The 16,304-nt window shown below is 27.5% G+C and overlaps 2 protein-coding genes across 3 annotated transcripts; both read left to right on the plus strand.

Moving 5' to 3' along the window:
• Positions 1-552: 552 nt before the first annotated feature.
• On the plus strand, positions 553-3,154 carry LOC109795405 (cytochrome b561 and DOMON domain-containing protein At5g47530). The gene is made up of 3 exons (XM_020354899.3): positions 553-1,362; positions 2,284-2,541; positions 2,641-3,154. Exons 1-3 carry the CDS (start codon positions 697-699, stop codon positions 2,974-2,976), a joined length of 1,260 nt encoding a protein of 419 aa, XP_020210488.1. The 5' UTR covers positions 553-696; the 3' UTR covers positions 2,977-3,154.
• A 3,986-nt stretch (positions 3,155-7,140) lies between these two features.
• On the plus strand, positions 7,141-11,462 carry LOC109806755 (uncharacterized). 2 transcript variants are annotated; one of them, XM_020369277.3, is made up of 9 exons: positions 7,141-7,488; positions 7,692-7,760; positions 8,009-8,098; positions 8,323-8,365; positions 9,490-9,596; positions 9,816-9,911; positions 10,533-10,723; positions 10,826-10,895; positions 11,114-11,462. In XM_020369277.3, exons 1-9 carry the CDS (start codon positions 7,330-7,332, stop codon positions 11,216-11,218), a joined length of 930 nt encoding a protein of 309 aa, XP_020224866.1. In that variant the 5' UTR covers positions 7,141-7,329; the 3' UTR covers positions 11,219-11,462. The 2 variants fall into 2 exon arrangements, with proteins under 2 accessions (XP_020224866.1, XP_020224857.1); XM_020369268.3 differs by having other exon boundaries at positions 7,143-7,488; positions 7,689-7,760.
• The last annotated feature ends 4,842 nt before the right edge of the window (positions 11,463-16,304 follow it).

Consider the following 16,304-nt stretch of genomic DNA (forward strand, 5'->3'; position numbering starts at 1 on the left):
ACTCAATAATTCCCTGATGTTACGTTGTTGCAAAATCTTTACCTATATATATACATGAATTTTAGGGAGAGGAGATGGTGCTTTAGTATAAAATTCAAAAAACATTTTCAAACAACTTATTACATTAGCCAATTTCAGAATTCGAGTGAGAAATTGAACGAACTTAATTATATAACTTGTGTAAGACCTCTCTTGTGTCACTCTTCATGAGATTACTACATGATTTATATGACAGAAATATAAGAAATTACGTATTTACATCAGTATAATGCCATGTTGGCATGCAGACACAAATTTACAGCAGATAACACAGTAGTGTATGTTTGTGTCAGCTGAGATTGTATGTATATACTATATTACTCCTGTTTCTAAAAAAAGTACTTAATCAGCAACTTTGTTAAGTTCACCACCGTATTTGTCAAAAAGAAAGCGTGCGAGTAAGAAAGATGCACTAGGCAGCGTGAATTGAGTGTTTGAAGGTTCCAAATTCTTATCCTCTATAGGAAGTATTGCCATGCCAACCTACAAAAAGAGCAAAAGCTAACAACTCTCCGCAAGTTAAAAACACGTAACTCCTTTAATCAAAAAAAAAAAAAAACACGTAACTAGCTAGCACTAGCAGTAAACACAAGAAAGAGACCACTTCTTAAGCTCTCAATGCATCAAATTTTCCCAGCATAAAAAAAACAACAAAACATGCCATCTTCAACCACCTTATTGACCATTTTGATTCTGACACTGTCCTTTCTCCCCATTGCCCTCAGTTCCCATATTCAAGCCTGTAGCGAACCGTTCCTCAAACTAGCGCAACAAAGAAACATCTCAGACTGCAAGAGGCTGCGCACTCTTGGCGCGGAATTTGCATGGTCCTACCACAATGGCACCAACAGCTCCACCGTGCTTGAAATCTTGTTCGGTGCCACACTCGACGCCCCACAAGGGTGGATGGCGTGGGGTGTGAACCCGGGAAAAAGGCCTGAGATGATTGGAACCAAAGCCATCATAGGCATCAAACTCTCCAATGGGACACTGGGAGTGAAGACATACGACATCACAAAGGAGACCAAACACAATTGCAATCTTTTTCCGTCAGACATTGGACTTGGTTTGTCCGCTGCCAATATGTTGATGAGGAGAGAGGTGTTTAATAATGTGTACACCATATATGCTAGATTGACCCTCCCTTCTGAAGTGTACAACGTTACGCGGCTGAACCATGTGTGGCAAGTTGGTTATCACATTGAAGGTGACCGTCCCCTTCGCCATCCAACAACTCTTCGGAATGTCGACAGCACAGAGGTTATGAATATGACTTCCAGCTCCGGTCACAGCACTGGACAGTACCGGAGTTTCCTTAGATCGGTAAGCAGTAATATATATACACACACGGTTTTGTTGAGAAGTACGAAATAAACACTAGATCAAATCAAACAAATGAATTTAGCACCTCATCTTAACCCAAAACATTTCACATATTGTTTATGGATTTTTTCACTTACATAATCTTCGATATATCCAGATCTAATATGATATATTAGTATATAGTAATTAGACACCTTACAAAAATTTGGTATTTGATCTTCATCCTGTGTAAAAATTCATAAACTAGACAATCATAGCACTATTAAAAAAATAGTCTTTTAAGTGGTGAACAAACTTTTTAATATATCTAAGACACGCTTATAAAACTTAATTAAATTATTTTATTTTTAATAGTACGTATTGTGTTTAATACGTGTATAAATTATGAATAATCATTTAATGAGTTTAAAATAGTTCTAGGACTATCTTAAAATTTGAATTTAATTTTAATTCAATCTTATAAAATTAGTGCTCTTGTAAAGTAAATACTTTATTATAAATTTATCTTAATGGAACTTGGATTTTTTTTCTTCAAATATAGATCTACTCATGTCAATCACTATTATCTTAATGGAACTTGGATTTTTTCTTCAAATTGATCTACTCATGTCATTCACTATTAGACTTATACATATATAAAATATTTTTAATAGATTTAGGGTAGTAGTCTCATAGCCTCACTGAAACTAAATCTTTATTTCCAATAGATAGGTCGAGATCGATATATGTGGTGGGACAAAAATAACATCCAATTTTATTAATACTCTCATTCACACTTGCATGTAGACATTTTTTAAGTGAGAGATTAGAAAATGCTAAATTGATGATAGGCAGATTATTTTGAAGGATATTGAATTTGTATTCTGTTTATAGAGTTAAGAATGAAGGATTCAAGTTATATTAATTACCGCATCCACATAGGTACATGGAGTCCTAAACATCATAGGGTGGGGAACACTATTGCCGATTGGAGTAATAATTGCAAGGTACTTTCGAGTGTTTCCTTTTCAATGCGATCCAATGTGGTTTAACCTGCATATTGGTTGCCAATTAACTGGTTTTCTCGTGGGAACCGCTGGATGGGCTATCGGACTAAGTCTCGGACATTCTTCAAGGTACTACACCTTCCACACTCATCGAATCTATGGCATTCTCATATTCACCTTTAGCACAGTCCAGGTAAATAATATTATCCTTTCTTATTATTGCACTGCATGAGTGTTATATATATGATGGATATGCATTGATGAAATTAAGATGAGTCAATTTTGAAATCAGATGCTGGCTTTTCGCTTAAAGCCGGAGGTGACCGATGATTACCGAAAGTATTGGAACATGTACCATCATTTCCTTGGATATGGACTGTTGGCGATCATATTCATAAACATATTCAAAGGAATTTCGATTTTGGAAGGGGGAGATGGATGGAAGTGGGGATACATTGGAAATCTTGCTTTCTTGGGTGCCATCGCATTTGGTTTGGAGGTTTTCACATGGATTCGCTTCTTCATGGACAAAGCCAAGGCCAGGAGTGAGAACGATGAAGCAATCAAACATGATAGAAACAAGGAAAAGCAAGACTCAGTTGAAGCACCCAAACCCACCAAGACCTAATATATTTGCATGCATCAATCTCTCTGCACGACCCAATATATTGCATCAATAATTTTTTTTTTTAAGATACAATAATAATGTTATGATGATTTTTTTTCTAGTTGTTGGTTGGAATTTGATTTTCCCGTTCAATGAGTTATACTCTTGGTAATTTAATTTATTTTTAAAACTTTTTTTAGTCTTTTATTTTTTTAAATATTTATTTTGTTTTCATATCATATAAATTTGAATTAATTTAATTTTTTTAAAATAATGATCATTTTAAATTTTAAGAAATCATTTTAAATATTTTTCTATTAATTCAAGACTTAAAAATTGTGTCATTAAATATACTTTCAACAAAGATTATTTGTATGCAACTACTATTTAAAAAAAAAATTGTTGTAAACATAATAAAAAAAATCACATAAAAATAAAGTCTAAATTAAAATCAATCGAAAAATTAAAAATAATGTCAAGAACAAAGTTAGTCTTATTAGAGATACATAAAAAAAAACGCCTTATTTATTAAGTGTTTTTGAAGTTGTTTTAAAACTTAATTCTTAATAGAAATACCTTCTTTTTTTTAAGTGTTTTAAGCTATTTTAAAACCGAATTCTTATTAGAATGAATGATAGCTAAGGACAATTCAATCAATTAGGTCTTAATCTTTCAACTTTTGAATTTTTAACTTTACAAAGGCTACGGTGGATCACATTAGTAGGTGACTCTGTGTATCAGTTTTAACAACCATCAAATTTATTTCATTCCACACTTATAAGGTGTACCTATTCTGCTAAAAAAAAAAATTCTTCTCCACTCTTATTGCTGCTCAAATGCATCAACCGTACCCCTCCATTTTCTTATTCAAAAGAATTTATTCGATCAATAACTCTAAATTTATTCTTAACCTTTAAAATTATTAGGTAATTAATTTAGCTTAAATCAAATTTTAAAAAAATATTTTTCAATCTAAATCTAAATCACAAATTAAAAGGTGAATGATCAATTCATCTCAAATATTAAGAATATAATCAAATCACTAACATTGAATAACAAAATACCATATATATATATATATATATAAATCAAAATAATTATAAGAATTTGATAGATTACATTCAATTCTAACAAAGAACTCATGGTGATGAGGACAATCTTCATATACAAAGAAAACATAGATGAACCCATGATTTTTGTCCCTAAATGACTATTCTAGTTTTCTTCTCTTCAACTTCACGTCTTTCTCTATTCGGTTCTAACTTTTCTTACTTTCCCTCTTCATTCTTTATATATGTCTAAAATGTTAAAACAGAGTATGTTATAAGTGACCAATCCACTCAACTCTTTCCAAACAACTAAAGTGATTTTAGATTTCTTCACAGTGAAGAAAGATTCATCCGTTGAACTTTTTTTAGTCTGCTAAATCCTTTCTAAAATGAATTTTTTTGGTTCCCCTGAGCCAACTTCATTCAACTTTTCCAAATGACTAAGTGGATTTTTCTAATACATTCATTTGATCTCTGTCTATGATCCGTTGAGTGCATCCAAATTGGCTGAGTGATTTTATAAATTTTGGAAGGCTTGAGACTTTTTAGCAAATATGCATGAAAAATAAGGATTTATTAGTCTAAAATCTATCAACTCTTCACAAACTAACTTATTTACACAACCTTTTAATTCTTACAATATTTTAAAGATTAAAAATATATTTTCTTTTAAAAATAATTAAATAAATATTAAATTATTTAAGTAAAATTAACACTTATCAACAATCAACATCTAGAAGCTAAATATAGTTTCAAACACAAAATGATATAATATGTGAGGAAGTAAGAAAAAAAAAATTGACATCGAAGAACTTAGGCAGCATTTAAAAGCCGCAACATTTAAAGGCTACAAATTTTAGCCAACACCAAATCAAATTTTTTAATCAAGAATCCAAAATACAACTCAAAACAACACCCTGATTTGGTAAACTGAGGAATTAGCAGTTGAATTAATATTCTTAAAAATTTTAAATATAAAAAATTGATTTAAGATGATTTTAAAGAATTTAATAATAATGAGTAATAGAAAACCATATATAAATAATCTTTGGAGAACATAGGAATAAGATAGGTGAAATTCAGTCTCAAAATTTTTTTCTCACTATCATCTTTTTAAATTTACTGTTAAGTTAAAAAGCGATCTTAGTTCCCTCAAGTTTTAGAATTTTAATATTAACAAATAAAACATTTTTGTAAGAAAAAATATCTTAAAAAACGTCTTCAAAAATATCTTTGAAAATGTTTAATAGACGAAGTGTAAGATGTAAATTATCTGTAAGACAATTTAAATTAGACAAAGTGTTATAGCAGTCATCTTCAAGTTATTTTATAAGAAGATTCAAAACTCAAGAAAAAGGAGATGCATGATATACAAAAAATACTTGTATAGAAAGAAACACTCTTTGTAAATTATAATTCTTTCTTGTAAAAAGCTTATAGTTTTATACTAGTTGTATAATGTTTAAATGAGACGAACGCAATATTTGTGTAACATTCATGACCATTGTTATAAGGTGGAACATGGAGAGAGCTTATCTATATAAAAAAAAAAATTGTTTTGAGCTTTGAGAAACTTCACTGTAAAAAAAATATTTGGTTGTTAAGTCTAAAGAAGTTTGTTGTGAAAAAAATACTTGAGTAGTTACTAGAAGAGACAAGTCAAAGAATACTTTGAATTGAACTAGAAGTAGCTTGTTGAAAATATATTTGTATCTTTGTTTAAAGATAGTAGAATTCAATATGATTGGATTGAAACTGAATGTAATATCGATGGTTAAGACAAACTAGTGTAAAAATATCTAATGTTCTATTTGACTGCTATTCGCACTTTATCAAATTAGCAATACCACTTCACTACAAAAAACATGTGAATTTTTTGATAAATACCATTCAACCTCCTTTTCTAGTGCTTATCTTTTCTCCATATTTACATTTTTTATTACTAGTTTACTTACTTTTAGGGTTGTGTCAGAAAAAATTTAAGGCCCGAGCCAAATTTTGAGTCATATTTTTATATATATTTCATCATATCTATTCAATTATATTAACTTTTTAAATCGAAGAATTTTAATAATTAATTATTTTTAAAATCTTACTTAATGATAATTCATTCGATCATTATCTCATAACATATACAATTTATAATAATTCAATCTAAAAAAAATGTTTTAAAAAAAATCTTTTGCAATAATATTTTAAATTATTCAATAAACATTATATAAATATAATTTTTTTAATATAGTTTAGTATTTCTAATAAGACATCAATTTCTTTTGTTAATGTTTTTTTATATATATTTTCAATTTATAAAACACATCAATACTACTAATATAAAATTAATGCTTAATAAAACTTAAATTAAAACAAGTCAATATTACTATTGAAATTAATATTAAAAAAATTCAATTTGATTTCATATTTTAAAATTTGTTAAAATATGCTACGAGTATAAAAAAATAAAATTATTTAATATATGCATAAAATATAAAATAAAATAATATATTTTTAATAAAAACAAAATATATTAATCTTTAAATAATGTCTCCATCACTTTCATCAAAATATTTACAAATCATACTACTTGTATGAAATTCAATCGATATATTCATTCTAATGTCATTTTTATTTTGAATTTAGAGAAAAATTAAACTAATTTTTTCTATAATTTTATTTAAATGAATAACAAACTTTTTCAATTAATACATAACATGCTTATAATAAAGGTTAAGAAGAGTATCCAAGTAATCATTATGTTAATGGTAAGAAGAGTAGGAGTAAAGATAAATTAGGAGGCGTCACATGATATTATAAATATTACTCAGAAGATTACTTAATGTTGATAAATAAAAATACATAAATAGTTAATAAAATTTAATTGTGAATATTTTTTAAATGATTTCTTTTTAGAAATTAAAAATATATTTTGTTAAAATATAAAAACCAAAATATATGAAATATTTATTTGAATTGAAATTGACTTTTTTTTTTGGTAAAGATAATTGAAATTGAATTTAATAATGAATAAATTTTATAAAAATTAATTAATACAAAAAAATAAAAATTAAACCTTTTATTTTGGGTCTTTAATTTATAAATACCATAAAAAAGGAGTATTTTATTTTACCTAAGAAAAAGTTGAAATAGTGAGTAAGTTGATTGAGCATTTTTGGTGACGGAGACAGGAGTTTTTGTTCTGATTCATTCGCATGCAAAGCATGTGTCGCCGCTTCCTTCCTCTACGTTACACAAATAACTCGGAATCAATTTCACAACAACAAAATCAAACTTCAAACCCCACTCACCACTCACTGCAGAGTCAATCATAATGGCCAATTTGCCCCAATCCATCTCCATGAGCGCCGCCTCCTTTGGTGCTCCTTCTGCCTCCGCCACCAAGGATCGCCGAATGGCCTCCGTCGAACACCTCGTCCTCGAACTCAGCAACCCCGATCTTCGGGAAAACGCTCTCCATGAACTCTCCAAGGTTTTCAATTCTCCTCTCCTGTGCAACACTCTCCACTTCCTTCATTTGCGTAGTCTCACGGAAGTGATAACTTCCGATACGGATTTGTTTTTTACTTTTGTTTCTAAATATAATGTTTGTTACGGTTACGGACTAATATATCTCATGCATGTAGTCATTTTCAGACTCGTACCGTTAACTTGTCAATTTTTTTTGTTTAGAAGAGAGAGTTATTTCAGGATCTCGCTCCATTATTGTGGAATTCCTTTGGTACTATGGCAGCACTTTTGCAGGTATGTTGCGGGTCACTTGCATTGTGTATTACTTCTAGGTTTGTCTTTCTTCGCTTTCTTGGTTCTTGTATTTTATATCAAAGAATATCCTTGAAATAAAATCATTTTTTTTTATTATTAGTTTGAGGATCGTTGTATATTGGTTTTCGATGTATGACATTTTTTTTTTCTCTCTTAATGGAGAATGTGCTTTTTTCTGTAGTTGCCCACTGCTTACTAGGATTTTGTTTTATTTTATTTTATTTCAGGAAATAGTTTCAATATACCCTGTTATTTCCCCACCAAACCTTACTCCGGCACAATCCAATCGAGTGTGCAATGCTCTTGCTCTTCTTCAGGTGAGAATTCAGATGAGTTTGACCTTCCAAGTTTTGTATATATCTTGGGTCCAACAGATAGAAGCACTTTTTTAATATGCCCCCGAATATTATTCTCAAGTCTGAAAGTCAATAGCCTTGTAGATGAGTCCAGTCACATATATTATACTCTCTTGGGTCTTTTTCTCCTTTTATTCAATGCATTATTGCTAACATATTTCTCTTACTCTATGGTTTTCTTATAGTGTGTGGCATCTCACCTTGATACAAGGATGCAGTTCCTCAATGGTAATGTTATTTATTTTTTTCTTATTCATCTGAAGGACTGTGAACTTCTGTCTGCTACTCTAGTTATCATTTTAGCATTATTTATTCTGATAGTGATGGAACAATTGGTAAGTTTGTTTTTACTTTTTTGGGGGAGGGGGAAGGTGTGAAAATGACTTTTTCTGGAAGTTCTGTCAAGGAGTTTTTGAACACAAAATAATCTAATTCAAAAAAACCATAGCTTGTGCTTAGAATAAGAATAATGTGTTGCCCAAGTACTAAGGAAGGTGCTGTCTGCTTATTGGGTTTTTGGACTTTTGGTTAATGCTATCTGGTAAAACTGAGAATAGTAAAGAGTATTTTAAAACCAATAGGAATAGAGCATGGGAGGGATATAGAAGCCAAGTTGATAAGCTCAATCATTCACTGCATATGACTTAAGATTTCACCTTTAGTTATGATAAATATACCACCTAAATAGATCGATAAATTGTCTCCTTTTGCAAATTTAGTTCCTTCTTCCCAAACTTTTCACTGTTTTGTATGATGTCTTTGTTGTAAAGATTGCCTTATTCCTATATCATGACTGCTTTACTTTTGTATAGTATATGTTAAAGAAATATAAAATGATTGACCATATCTTATCCTCTCGTAGTTATATTTTCCCTGTATCCCTCCAATAAAATTTCTTTATTTATTAAAAAAATTTATAAGATGGCCTGCGTGGAAGGCCTTTGGTCCAGTAACTAGTTTTTGTTTGTAAAATAGATTCGTGTGGTTAAATTTTAAATGCAACTAGCTCACCTTTAATATTGCCCAGCTTGTCATATGACTTCTACTTTTCCTTGCTTGAAAATAGAGTTTCTTTCACCCACAGTTTGGTCATACCACCTGTTTATCTTTCTTAGCTGCCATTCATACTTATATTTTGTTCTGCCAATATCTATACTCTCACAAACATCCATGGACAGAAACTTTTGGGCATTGAAAGACATATTACAGTTTCTTTTGGTAACATACATGTAAGGAAATTGCGTTGACATTACTATATCCATTTCAGCATGGTTTTTGCTCATTAAAAGTAACAATTAAAAGAAAAAACATGAGTCTGTTCATTCTTTATACTTACCTTTTCTCATCTGCAGCTCATATACCTTTATATCTGTATCCTTTCCTTAATACAACAAGTAAGTCAAGACCATTTGAGTATTTGAGGCTTACCAGTCTTGGAGTCATTGGTGCCTTGGTGAAGGTACTACCTCCTTACTGATTCTGTTGGATACACTTGACTATGGGAAGAATAAATTTTTATACAACATTTATGCTGAAACTGAGAATAATTTCAATTAGAAAATGTGTTTTATACACTTGACTACTGGTGTTGTTGTTGTTGTCGCCTGTCACATGTGTGCATCATTTGTACTTGTGTTTTGTCATGCGTTTAATTTCTCTTCTGCTGATATTTCACCAGGTTGATGATACAGAAGTTATAAGTTTCCTTCTTTCAACAGAGATTATTCCGTTGTGCCTTCGCAGTATGGAAATGGGCAGTGAATTGTCAAAAACTGTTAAGCTTACTCATCTTGTTATTAACCAATTTGGTTTGACAAAATATTTTCTTTGGATGAATTGAACTTGCTTTCTATTTCCTTCATTTTACCAAGCCACTTTTTTTGGGTATGTATGTTGAACATGTATGCATATGAAGCTTGTTCCAATGCAGTACTGCATGGGAAGTGTTGGGCAGTTAGCTTACTATTTATCTGATCAATGAGATTACCAAAGTGAATACTATCATACTATGTGAAATTGGGGAGGCTGTTCTTTTAAGAACCTTTCTTTTCAACTTTGGAACTGTTTGTCTTAATATAATTTTTTAGTGGTTGTTATGGGACTGTTGATCTCTTCTTGATACATTGGGTTGTATAAAAAAATGCAACTCAAGTCTAGTATTTGTAGTAAATTGGGTTTAAATACCGTCCTTCATATTTGAGAGCTAAATCTTTGATACAGATTCACAGCGGTAAATATGGAAAATATGTTATATTTTAATTCATGTTTCACTCTTGTACTTTGTAAATGCTAAGCTGCATGTTTGTTTTTGCCACTATGTTGTGATCCTGTTTTATGTAAATCAAATAATTGTAAAAGTGAACATTTGTGTGTAATGGAAGTTCCATCACTGCAGGTTGCAACCTTTATAGTTCAAAAAATCCTGTTGGACGAAATTGGTTTGAAATATATTTGTACTACAGCCGAGCGCTTTTATGCAGTGGGCCGAGTTTTGGGAAACATGGTGGCAACTCTTGTGGAGCAACCTTCATGTCGTCTTTTGAAGCATATCATTCGTTGTTATCTTCGTCTGTCAGATAATCAGAGGTTTGTTAACTAGATAGTACAACTCCAGTTTTGTAAGTGCTCCTGCCATGCCCTTTACGTTTTTCACAAATTTCTAATAATTTTTTGGTCATTTCAAAACAGTGCTTGCGAGGCATTAAGAACCTGTCTTCCAGACATGTTGAGAGATGCTACATTCAGTAGTTGCCTTCGTGTAAGTGACATTATTAGACAAATTTGATTTAATCAATATGATTGCAGTGACTTGATTAAGCAAATTTTAGATTAACTGTTGAGCATTAACTAATAAAGTTTACTCTCTTCTTCAAATATTCAATTTCTTAGCTAGAGGTTTTTCACTTGTCCTTATGAAGAGATGATTCATGCTTTTAGGTTGTTTACATTAAATGGTTTTGGTTTTATGTATTTCAGGAAGACCCAACAGCTAGGAGGTGGCTACAGCAGTTGCTTCATAATATCGGAGTCAGGGTACCAGCTCTACAAGGTGGAGGATTCGATCATATGATGGTGTCGTGAGAACAAAGATCTTGTCTCGTTACTGGGATTGCTACTGTCTTTGGAAAATTATCAACTTAGTTATATAAAATAGCATTTTCAGTTTGACATATATTGAGTAAGAAGAATTGATAGGGAAGGATCTATCTTTCTGTTTGATCTTGAAAGTGAAGTAAACTTTATCTGATGAGACAATTATAAAAGTTATATCGAGTTTGGATTCTCTGCAGCTCCTGCAGCAAAATAAAAAAAATATTTTTTTCTATTTCAATCTTTAATGCATCAGATGTAAATCTAATGGGTAACTGCAGCTGAGGCAGCAACAGCAGAGGACCCGAGTGCGAGTTTATATACATGAGAACAGTGATTTCTTAATTGAATATAAATAATAAAATCGTAATGAGCCATCTATTTTAAAGTTTAGTAAAATATTTGTAATTAAAATAATAATTTTACATTTGATATTTCTTAATAATTCAATAAATGATTTTAAATAATTAACATTAATTAATAATATATAACAACACTATGATCCAATTATCTGTATTTAATCAATTAATTGGATGGTTCTTACCCCTTAATGATTGTTGAAGCTCATGGTAAGTTTTTTACTCCTTAACACGGTTCTTTGTCTGTGGACTTTATCGTGTTAAACTTAATGAGATATTTAGGTGGTTAAATTATGTTAAAAAGATACTATGAGCATTATCAAATAAGATTGCAAATTACATGGTGGGTATTGATAATTTAAGTTTTTACAGTTTATGTAGACAAAACAATACTCCTAGCTAATTTGATTGTGATGAGGTTCCCTACCAGATGAATGAAGTGATAAATTTTTATGAACATGAAATTTGTAGAATTTAACATTGATAAAGAATATGATAATGAGTGGTTAATAATTATTAAGATAATCTGTAATATCATTTAGGAATCAAAGGAAGGGTAAAATGAATCTTGAGCAATGAGAGTAAAATTCAAATGAAATCATATTGAAATTGAAAGTGAATAAGCAACGATGATTCTCCATTTATGATTATATAGGGCTTATTAACAAAGTAGCTAACTTCTAAACTCACTAGCATCTTGTAACAACCCTTCGCAAGCTAGTAAAGGGCATTGCCATAACCAACTTGTAATGTGTGATCACAATAATGAATGCATTAGTAAGTTTTAGTAAATTTAAAATTTCAACCAGACATGATCTCTAATTCGAGAACATATACATTTCCCCAGCTCAAGGGATCCCTAAGGATTACATAGAAACAGTACTAGTCGATGTACTACGATTTGATTAGATGACAAGTTAGCCTCATATGTTTGTATGATCACAAATGAATGCAGTATAAACATTTATAGCATAAAAATAGATACATAATCTAATTAAAAATGACATGTTATATTTCATTAAACAAGCAATACATCGTTAATAAATATAAAAAAAATTATATTTTATTTTTCATTCAATATACTTTCATATTATCATTTATTATAAAATATTATATAAATAATTTGAGGATTAATAGTGATTTATCCTCAAATTAGAAAGATTAAAATGAGACTAAATTATTGAAGGACTAAAATCAAACATGACAAATATATATTTTACTCTTTTATGAATATAATACATAATAAAAGTAATAGGAATTTATAATCATATAATAATTATATATATATATATAAATGATTTTATTTTTAAAAATAATATAAAAAATTTATCTCACAACTATATTTTTTATTAAAAAAATTTGTCATCGGTCCATGGTGATCATACCTCCAAATTACTCCCATATTTTTCTATGCACAAAATTTAAATATGATACATTACTTAAAGAAATTGGATTTAGTATCACTCGATCAACAACATGTTGACCCACAAAATTACGTTTCATGTTTATTTTAATATATTATTGATCTCAAATAAACTATTTTTTTAATAATATGATATTTCGATTTTATACTTATTATATTTTCATTTTTTCTATGCACAATTTGTAAATTAAAATTTTCAACCTTATCGTTTTCTTTATTTCAAATAATATATCTGATATATAAAACATCTTATAAATTTCATAACGTCTATGATTTTAATGGTTAATTTATTTTTGCAACAAATAAAATTCATCTTATAATTTATATACACAAAATAAAAATATATAATATGTAAAATTACCAGACAAAATTAAAGTTTTGAATTCATTAAAAATCAAAAAATATTAAAATTTTATTAATATGCATTTTAGTTAAATTACTTTTAAATGTGTTTAGAAAATAATAATCATAATAATAATAAATGATTATTTTTTTGAAAGGAAGAATGATTATTTTTAAATATATAAAAATTGAAAATAATTCAACATAATTTTTAAGATAATAATTTCAATTATATATATATATTAAAATAATATTTAATGATATATATTAAAATTATTATATATACCCATAGTAATTTCAATATATTATATGCTAATAAATATTTGAAAATATAAATTAATTAAAAATTATATTACAGTATATAATAAAAAAATAATTTATATATTTGTATTAATAATAGTATACCCTATTTTAATATTTTCCCATAATTGATTTACCTATATACATATATATCTTTGAAAAATTACTTTAATATATATTTGATAAACCATTTTTTAAAGTCTTAATAGACTAACAAAATTGTGTCATATATATGGAAATTTTATATATTTATATATTAATATAAATATTACATTAATAACATTAAATTTTTTACTTGAGATCTAATTTATTAATATATAAGTATTCATCAAATTCAACATATTATATAAATACATATTAATTTTCCACTTTAAAAATATTTTATAAGAAAAATTTATATAAAAAAAGTCAAATAAATAATAAAAACGTTTCACACAATTATAGAAAGAGACTTATTATATATGCTAAAATATAATTTTTAGCCTGCAAAATGAAAAAATTTTGATTTTGATATTTATAAAAAAATTACTTTTTATCTTTATAAAATTTAGAACTATTATTTTTAGTCTTTATCGCTAATTATTTAAATTAATTATTTGTTTATTAAAAACTCTTCCTGATATATGATATCTTTAAATTTATTTTACAAATTCTTAAAATAAATATTAGAGACTTTGTCAAAAAAAAATTGTTAGAGATAAAAAATAATAATTTAAAATTTTAGAAGAATGAAAATCAAAATAAAAATATTTTACAGGAACAAAAGAATTACTTGTTTTACAAGAACTAAAAATACTTTACAAAAAAAAATGTTTAGAATTTTTAGAAAGATAAAAAAAAAAAAAAAAAAGACTTTTTTTTACAAAAAAAAATCAAAATTATAAATTCCAAACCCTAACCCTAAACATGTACTAAAAACATATTTAAATCTTATATTTTTTAATATATATATATATATATATATATATGAGGAGGGTTTAAACGACACCGGTATAACTTTTGCTAAGTGTTACACCGCTCAATAACTTTATATTAAATGTGAATTTTGAAAATCCAACCGTTAGATTGAAAGTTTATGTCTCCTAGATTATATATGTCAAATTTTGTTAAAATTGAATAACAACTTGAAGGTAATCAAAGTGTTCATATTTTAGTATATTTTAAAATGTATATATTACGTCAATTTTATTTTATGAGAATGAAGTATCAATCGTTTGAACCCTCCTCTATATATATATATATATATATATATATATATATTAAGAGTGTTTAAAACCAAATCAACCCAAAATAAAAATCACAAATTGATAAAAAAAAATCGATAAAAAATCACAAATTAACAATTCTGTTTAATTTTAAAATTTTAAAAAACTGGACAGTTTGATTCAATTTTTAGATTGCAATTTGAAACCGTTGCGAATCAAACTAAATCACACTTATTTATAAATATTATTTTTAAACCCATAGTGCATGTATACATAATATTTTTTTTTATAACATTATAAGTTACTGAAAGGTGTTTCTCTCTCCAAATATATGGTATAGTATTTAAAAGATATTTTATAAAATTATAAGTTACTGAACTGAATTTTAGAATGAAATTTTATGATTTATTTATAAAGTTCAAAAATAATTTTTTAAAGTGACAAACTATATATATGAAAAAAATATTTAATATGATAATAAAAATTGTACTAATAAAGAAATATTTTCACTTAAATAATAAGATAAAAAATAGTATTAAATACATTAAATGATCAAAATATTTTAGTATTTGTATACTTGTAATTTTACTTTTTTATGTAATGTCTTAAATAAATAATAAAATATTTTATATTTTTAAATAATAAATTTTAAAATCGTAAAAATTGAACTAAACCAATTCAAATCGCAAGGTTGGTTTGATTTGATTTGAATTTTATAATTATTTGTCAATTTGAATTAATAAAACGAAGTATTAAATGATTTAAAAAATTTAAAGAATTTCATATTTGATTTATGCATTAAGAACTTTAAATTCAACAGTTGAATCGTTAAAATTTGATGTAGAACATGAGTTATTGAACGATGTAAGTTTAGGTAGACTTACTCTTAAGACAAGTGAATTCATCTTCTATATATATAGAGAGAGAGAAGAGAAATTTATTTACTCTATAAGTAAGTCTACTTAAATTTACTTCATTCAATAATTCATATTTTATATCAAATTTTAACAATTCAATAATAAAATTAAAAATTTTAATGGATAGATCAAATTTGTAAATTTTTAACAAATTTAAAAATTATTTAATATTTTGTTTTATTAATGGTTGCATAATTGAAATTTGATGTTGAACAAGAATTATTGAGTGAGGTAAAATAATCCCTCTTTTCTTTCTCTATCTTACACACAGATAGTCAGATACACACACACACACACATATATATATATATATATATATATATACACGGAGGGATCCATTTATTTAAGAGTGAGTTTACTTAACCTTACTTTGTTCAACAATTCATGTTCTACATTAAATTTTAATGATCCTACCGTTGAATTTAAAGTCCTTAATGTATAAGTAAAATTTAAAATTTTTTAAAAATTTTAAAAATTATTTAATATTTTATTTTATTAATTTAAATTAACGTATAAAATAATTTTATAATT

The sequence above is a fragment of the Cajanus cajan genome, chromosome 9 (assembly GCF_000230855.2).
Source record: "Cajanus cajan strain Asha chromosome 9, NIPB_CcT2T_4, whole genome shotgun sequence".
Classification (NCBI taxonomy): Eukaryota; Viridiplantae; Streptophyta; class Magnoliopsida; order Fabales; family Fabaceae; genus Cajanus; species Cajanus cajan.